An 8,593-nucleotide genomic window follows, 5' to 3' on the forward strand; every position below is an offset into this window, starting at 1 on the left:
CAAAATTATATTTTTTTAATGAGTGCTTTGTTTGGTTTAAGAGTAAGTCCACAATTTCAATTTTTATAAGGCCAATATTGACACATAATTTTTTTAATTTTATCACTGCCATTAAATTGTGTTTTCAGGTAAAAAAAAATCACTATGAATGCTTTGTTTTGGTAATAAAATTGAATTTTTGCCACACATATTAAAGTTTCTTAACTGATTGCATTGTCACTTTTGTGTTTCCTTAATAATAAACTTTTGATTCAGCCAATAAATCTATCATTTGCTGAAATTAATTATGTATTTCCAGCATAGTTTAAGTTATGACAAATGCACAAGATGTTGAGATAACTATGTAATTTACGTATATCCATCCATCCATTTTCCAACCTGCTTATCCTACTGGGTCACGGGGGGGCCCGGAGTCTATCTCGAAAGCAATGGGCACAAGGCAGGGAACAACCCAGGATGGAGGGCAGCCCATCGAAGGGCACAGTCACACCCCATTCAGTCACACATGCACACCTATGGGCAATTTAGTAACTCCAATTAGCCTGTCTTTGGACTGCGGGGGGAAATCGGAGTACCCGGAGGAAACCCCACGACGACATGGGGAGAACATGCAAACTCCACACACATGTGACCCAGGCGGAGACTCGAACCCAGGTCCCAGAGGTGTGAGGCAACAGTGTTAACCACTGCACCACCATGCCGCCCCCTGTAATTTATATTACAACAATTAATTGATGTTTCCAATATTAGTTCATTTTAGTTGGGCCAATGTAAATTTATTTGTTAGTCCAATGTTGTAGCATTTCTGTCTAATTAAGATTCTGTGATTGCAACTGAAACGTTGGGCTAACTCAAAAGTGCTGTTGTAATCAGTTACTTTAGAATTTTTAATTTGGAGGATCATTTTTTTTTACAGTGCATGTAGTTGGATCAATAGGAGGAAAGATGCTTTTGAGAGGCAAATGTATATATTCAATAACTCAGAGTTTGATTGTCTATATGCAAAAATGTACTTAAATAACCAGATAATGAATAATATTTTATAGATCAGCAGAGCATTGCATTTCCAGTTTTCACCATCCATCCATCTATTTCCTGTAATGGCCTGACCCTTTCTCTTCCAATGTAATCTTTGCAGTAAAGTGTGTGGAAATAAAACAAATGAACAAGCAACAAACGCCTACATAGTATCAAGTCACAGACTAGAAAAATTCAAGCAAATAACAGACACAAAGAAGTATGTTGAACTGTGAGGTAGGATATAAGTTCAGAATATTTAGATCGCTACTCATGGGGTAACAAATCAGTAAAGGATAATCAGAGACTGTTCAATGACGCAATGGTTAGCGATGGGGTCCTTTAAGAGCAGAATCCACTTCTTCCTCAGGCTGTAGAGTATGCCACTGGGCAACAGGTCGTCTTGGATTGGCCAACATATCTGACCAATGGCGTAGCCCTACCCCTGTGGCACCGTAGCCAATAAACGTTTTTCCAATGGCATCATTGCTTCCAAGCTTGTCGTAGTCATACACCGTTATGAGAACCTGCACTTTCTGCATAGAAAATAACAGGAAATTATAAGATTATATTTGTCTATGCTGGAGGAAAGTACACTAAAAACTAACAGAGTAATATTATACCTGTATCTGTGCAAAAGGAACGTCAAAACTGAAGCTCTCATTGAAGTAGGGGTTGAGAGTATTTTTCTTAACAGTTGTTTTCTTTTTCTTCAGTCGTTTCCCATTGTGTTGCAGCACAATTTTCACAAAAGGATCTAATTTGAGAAAAAAAACACAACAATTAATTTTCAAAGAAGAACAGTAAATTTAGCTATAATAGCAATTGTGTTTGCTGACATGGTGAAGAGGCAGAGAGAGCCACAATGACCAAAATAAGCCTCTAATCATTGAAACACAAATCTAATGAAAAGTGGCTAATTGATAATAAAATGCAAAATTTCTTATATATTAATTAAGCAGGGTTCCCCAATTTAGTTCTGGAGGGCCAATATTCAATGCAGTTTTTAAATTTCCATGCTGAAATACCCTTTATTCGGCTCATCAGTTAACTGTCAGATTTAATATGCATGTTTGAGCAGGGAAATATGCGAGCTGTGTTGCAGACTGGCCCTCTAAGACCAGAATTGGGGATCCCTGGGCTAAAGGACAAAATACAATGGTTAGTTTACGCCCCCTACTGTCTAGATATGACAAGCACATACTACATCTAATACCAAATGATCTCCTACAAAGTGCAGAGTCAAGACAGTAACTAACGTGGCAGGTTGTCTGTTAGGATGATGGATAACATTGGTAATTACAAAAGTAATTAATATTTATATAACACAGCTGCAAACAGCTCTGGATCTCTCCTGTTGATGTTTTTAATCATAGTTGACTAATAGCAGTTACAGTAAAAGTATATTTTCCCTATAAGAATAACTTCATAAAGATGCAATGACAAATTGCAGGAAACCTATACAGTAAGGGAGTGAGTTGTATAGCACCTGATAAGCCACCAACATCCATCTTCTTCAGGTTCTTAGCCTCCATGATGTTGACTGTGAGTTTGCCAGCTGTAGGAACATAACGCAACGAAATGCAAATATCTCCCAACTTCTCTTGCTGGAACACAAAGATGGAAAAAAATCATACATTACAACTCTGACAAACTGAATGAGTCAGAAAAAGAAAATGCCATTAAAAATGGTTGAGATACTGACAGAGAATGGTGATTAAAACAAACCGAAGGATGAGGGTAAGGAACATCTAGTTTATTTGTGCGCAAATTACATACTTCTTCTTTTTCTCCACTCTCCAGATCTCTCCATTCCTGCAGGGGTTGGCCAAGATCCACACTATTCATAGGGATCTTGATTTCACCAATAATATCATGCTTTGAGAAGCGGTCAAAGTCGAAGACCTGCAGCACCAGCGTTTTTCCCCCAAGTTCTGCATAGGGAATCTTTACAAGGGGAAAAGCACGTAAAATTTGTCAGTTTACACATATAGTAGTCGTCCTGTATTCAAGGGTGATACGTTCCAAGACCTACTGCAGAAGGCTGAACCCTCCGTGATCCCCATATATTATGTGATTTTTGTGCATATACATGGTTTGTTTGATACATTATGCACAGTAAGACCTTACCAATGTTACATACAGTAATAATAAAGTACATTGTACATTGTTATTCAGTACTGTACAGTACTGTTCTCTCTCAAATTAAAAGGATTCTAATGTTTTAGCCTAATTTTCATGAGATGATAGAACAATGAAAAACTATCATGCATCAAAGGAGGATGGAGCAATGAAAATAGTGCTTCTATGCATTTTTATAACACAGATACTGCGATAACATGGCAAGACGTGACCAGCGAGAATGCGAGAGGCAGACTGAATAAGTGCTGTGGGAAGGCATGGTTATGAGGACTGGGTGTAAGTGGGCTGGTGGCTTTCTCCATGTTACAGCCTGTACAGGCTTGGCATGCGGTTTGAAACTTATGAAAAAATTGGAGAGCCCATTGTTGCACATTCACTTCCTAGCCTGTTAGGAATTGAGTCTGGGGGGTTTAAATTGCAGTACAGAGGGGTGTCCTTTTGTAAGCCAGATGTTTTGGCAATGGATGTATCTTGGCTCTCTAGGAACCTAGAGAAAGACCCCAAAAACAGTTTTGTAGACAATTAAATAACATTGGATGTTATTTTAACCATTGCAATTACAAATGAACAAAAAAAAGTACTGTACTGTTTATGCAGTATTAAAAAAACTGCCTTCAATTACGAAATTATTTTTAGTCAAATGGGGTGGCATGGGGGGCGGCATGGTGGTGCAGTGGTTAGCACTGTCGCCTCACACCTCTGGGTCCCAGGTTCGAGTCTCCGCCTGGGTCACATGTGTGTGGAGTTTGCATGTTCTCCCTATGTCATCGTGGGGTTTCCTCTGCGTACTCTGGTTTCCCCCCACAGTCAAAAAACATGCTGAGGCTAATTGGAGTTGCTAAATTGCCCGTAGGTGTGAATGGTGTGTGAGTGTGCCCTGCGATGGGCTGGCCCCCCATCCTGGGTTGTTCCCTGCCTCGTGCCCATTGATTCCAGGATAGGCTCCGGACCCCCCGTGACCCAGTAGGATAAGCAGTTTGGAAAATGGATGGATGGATGGTATTAACAGATACCAAGCTAGTATTGTCATTTAATGGCATTACTTTGTTAAACATTATTCTTGGGTCACTAACCTGTCTACATTTTCAAACTTATCACTATGGGAAATACCAAAGAGACATCTAAGTACATCAAAGAAAACATTTTTGATCTTTACAAAGGTGGAATCGGCTACACTACCATTAGCAAGCAGCTTGGTGAGAAAGTAACAACTGTTAGTGGAATTATTCACCAATGGAAGAAAGACAAAATAACTTTCAATCACCCTCGGTCTGGGGCCCCAAGGAAGATCTCATCTCGTGTGGCATCAATGATCTTAAGAATGGTGAGGGCTAACTCCAGATATACATGGGAGGAGCTCGTTACTGATCCCAAAGCGGCAGGGACCACAGTCGCCAAGAAAACCATCGGTAACACCTTCTGCCATTACAGTTTGAAATCCTGCAGTGCTTGCAAAGTACCCCTGCTCAAGAGGACCCATGTTCAGGCCCATCTGAAGTAAGCCAGTGAACACCTGAATCTTCCCAATGAGGCTTGGAAGAATGTGATGTGGTCAGATAAGACCAAAATTAGGCTGTTTGGCATCAACTCTACTCGTCGAGTTTGGAGGGAAAAGAATGATGACTGTAACCCCAGGAATACCACCCCTACTGTCAAACACGGAGGTGGAAGCATTATGCTTTGGGGGTGTTTTTCTGCTAAGGCTACAGGACAGCTGCACTACATCAAAGGAATGATGGACATGGTCATGTACCGTAAAATCTTGGATGAGAACCTCCTTCCTTCAGCCCGGGAACAGAAAATTGATTGCGGGTAGGTCTCCCACAAGATAAGAACCCTAAGTATGTGGCCAGGGCAACAAAGGAGTGGTTCAAGAAGAAGCGTATTAAAGTCATGGGGGGCCCTAGCCAGTCTCTGGGCCTTAATCACACAGAAAACCTATGGAGAAAACTCAAGCTTTGTGTATCCAAGTGACAGCCTAAAAACCTTAAAGATTTGGAGGACGTCTGAGTGGATGAAAATTCCTGCTGACCTGCATGCAAATCTCATCACCAGCTACAAGAAACGTCTGACAGCTGTGCTTGCCAACAATGGTTACTCCACCAAGTACTAAAGCAAGTGTTCCAAGAGATCAAATACTTATTTCCCTACATAAATGACAAATTGGTTTGTAGTGTTACATGATGATTTTTTTTTCTTGCTTATTTTGTATCTTTTGCTGTTAAACCTACCGGTGAAATTAAGACTTCTAATTTGTATATTAATGGGTCAACTTAAGGGTTAAATTAAAGTCCCTCAACAAAATAATGGAGTCCCTAGAAGGGTGTCTTCCAGCACCTCCTCCAAGGTCTCCAAGAAGGCTGGGTACTCTGAACTGGTGCTCGGTGCATATGCAGAGATAATAGTCAGAGCCCATCTCCTGACTCAGTCGAAGAAAGGTAAGCCTCTCATTGACCGGGGTGAATTCCAATGTATTGACACTGAACCGAGGGGCTATAAGTAGCCTCACCCCTGCCCGGCGCCTCCCACCAGGGGTGACTGCAGAATGGAATACAGTCCAGCCCCCCCCTGGGGGTTCCAGAGTCTGAGCTGTGCATTGAGGTGAGTCTAACTATATCTACTCAGTATCTCTCTACCGCCCACAGCAGCTCAGGCTCCTTTCCCACCAGAGAGGTTACAATCCATATACCTAGAGCCAGTTTTGGTAGATGACGATCAGTCCACTGAGGCCCCCACATTCGACTGTCACCCAATCTACATTATATCTGACCCCCATGGCACTCCCTGCAGTTGGTGGTGGGGAGGGCAGGCCCATGTTATGTCTTCAGGCTTCCCATGGATGGAGGCCCGGCCACCAGGTGCTTGCTCTCAAGCTCCTGCCCCAGGTCTGGCTCCAGGATAAGGCATGGTGGCTGGGCCTCCACTCAGTTCAGGCAGGGTAATGTGGTCCTTGATAATTATCATCAGAAAAGTCTGTTTGAACCGCACTTAGTCTGGCCACTCACCTGGGACCAGTTTGCCTTGGGAGACCCTACCAGGGACAACTGCCCCCGACAACATAGCTCCTAGGATCATGGTGCCACACAAACCTCTCCACCACGATAAGGTGACAATTCGTGAAGGGGGATAGCAACAATATATAGAATATATATTTCCATTTTTTCCAGTATATAAGCAGAAAGTTCTGTTAAAAATCTGTGTATCTGTGACACATGTTGCATTTAAAATTAAAAAATGTCATTTTTTCCTGGGTAGTTTTATTTCTAATAGTCTGATCATGGAGAAATAATGAAAAAAGTGGGCATAAAGAAATTGTTTTGGAAAAAAACACTTAGCATTACACTGAATGACATTTTCCTAAAGTGCATTCATATGAATCCCAAAATATATGACTTTATTTGGCTTTATTCTTGAATATTAGTAATATGGCAGCATAGGTGACACCACTGAGTATAAAAAGGCTTTTTGGGAAATGTAATTGTGTTTTTTTTGCAACTTTAAAAACCTTATAAATCTTTGACCCAGGTACAACAGCCATAGTATCAGACACAGGATTATTGCACAGACCTTGAAGGTGAAGGTCTCATTGAAGACAGGACAGAGGTTCTTGCGCTGCACCTTAGTCTCAAACTTTTTCTTCTTGTCAGGGAGCAGGTAGACCTTAACGTAGGGGTCTGATGTTCCCCCCATATCCATTGCGGCAAGATCCTGGGCCTGGAGTATCCCCACTACCAGCTAGAGGGAAGGAGGACAGTGCCTGTTATATACAGTGACTGTTATATACAAGGATACTGGGTGCAGGAGGGAGAGGAAAGGTATATGATCACTGGTTTAAAAGAGAAGAGGGTAGGAAAGAGAGAATTTACAAAATTGAGACTTCCTAGATATACTAGCAACGAGTAAAGTGTTTTACACAAGCCAGGTGAAGACACACATTGTGACATTATGGTACAAAAAATAACAATGACATGATAATCAAGCTACAAACAGACAGAAACATACCTGAGTCTCTGTAAAGTTGTAGTCCAAGGAGAACTCCAGCTTACCCAATTTCTCCTGTTCCTTCTCCTCTCCTTCTCCCTCTTTCTTATCTCCTTCATCCTGTTGCACAGTACATGTCATCGTAACGTGCTCTTGTTATAGTGTATACAGTAACCGTACAAAAGCTCGTTCCTCCTCTCTTTTCTCCTTGTCATTCTTACCTTATCGCCACCCTCACCATCTCCTTCTCTCTCGCCCCTCCTCCTGCAGGCGATTTTCCTCTCTCGTACCTTCTTTGCTTTCTTTTTTTTGCCCAAGCACTTTTTAGCAATACAGAAGATGACACAGGCTACTAAAGCCAGGAGTACAACTAGGATAGCTCCTACTGCCCACAAAGGAACTGAGAAAAAGATAGATATCATTATATATAATACAATATTCATTTCATCACACTCACACACACAATCACACCTTAAGGGTGATTTAGAGTAACAAATGTTTTTAGAAGCTTGGATGGATAATCTACAGATGCACAGCTGGAGAATATATTGCTATTATCCTAGTTCAAGTTCAACACACTCAAAGCACTGCTGAGGTCTTAGGCCTGAAATGAGTTACTGTGACAAAAGGAGGAGGAGTACTGTATGAGTATAAGTAGAGAAAACTGGTTCCACTATTAAAGCAAAAAATGGACCTGCAGTCAAAAAGAGGAAAGTAAAAGATCTTGGGTTGTTTTGTCTGAACTCTTGTCTACTTATATTGTGCACTAAAATCACTCAAGAAACTCTTAAAATTCATCCTGAGTTTAATATTTTAGCATCTAATTCATTTACTGCTATTTCATCCTTTATTCCATCTGACAGACTATATTTTAAATATTATTAATATGTAATAATGGTGCATTGTGGGGAAAAAGTGGAAAAAAGACAGGCACAATCAAAGGCATCCTTAGACAGGGTAATAAGCTTAACCTGTGTGGGTAAATGAGATCGGCGCTTACTTGGTGTTCGGCCCAGTTCATTCATAAACTTGTTCTTGATGTCACTAAATTCATGGTGGTGATAGTGGGGGTGGACAGGTGAAGCTGGAACTGATGGTGCTAGAACTGGAGGTTTGGGCTCTGGATCTGGTGCTGCTGATGGTTTGGGTTCAGATGAGTCAGCCTCCCTTTGGGCCCGGAGTTCTAACTTGGTCCACGGCATTGCAGTTCTGCTGAAGAAAAAGTACATTATCTACCATTAAGACAGATTATTAAAGGGGACTTTATATGCTCATTTGCACATCATTTTATTTTGGGGGTATATTACAATAGATTTGCATGCTTCAATGTTCCAAAACACTTTATTTTTCTCATATTGTGCATCTCTATTCACTCTGTCCATAACTCTATCTGAAATACTCTTAGACCTTTAAGACCCACCTCTGATGAGCCCAGTGTGCTCTGACTGGTCAG

The 8,593-nt window shown here is 41.1% G+C and overlaps 1 protein-coding gene across 1 annotated transcript; it reads right to left on the bottom strand.

Annotated features, from left to right (window-relative positions):
• Positions 1-1,343: 1,343 nt before the first annotated feature.
• On the bottom strand, positions 1,344-8,342 carry LOC125743174 (synaptotagmin-1-like). Its single transcript, XM_049015893.1, has 8 exons — positions 8,141-8,342; positions 7,362-7,540; positions 7,162-7,260; positions 6,727-6,894; positions 2,797-2,964; positions 2,507-2,624; positions 1,641-1,774; positions 1,344-1,553 (listed from the first exon to the last, which is right to left on the bottom strand). The coding sequence occupies exons 1-8, from the start codon at positions 8,340-8,342 to the stop codon at positions 1,344-1,346; spliced, it is 1,278 nt and encodes a 425-aa protein (XP_048871850.1).
• Between the last annotated feature and the right edge of the window lie 251 nt (positions 8,343-8,593).

The sequence above is a fragment of the Brienomyrus brachyistius genome, chromosome 5 (assembly GCF_023856365.1).
Source record: "Brienomyrus brachyistius isolate T26 chromosome 5, BBRACH_0.4, whole genome shotgun sequence".
Lineage (NCBI taxonomy): Eukaryota > Metazoa > Chordata > Actinopteri > Osteoglossiformes > Mormyridae > Brienomyrus > Brienomyrus brachyistius.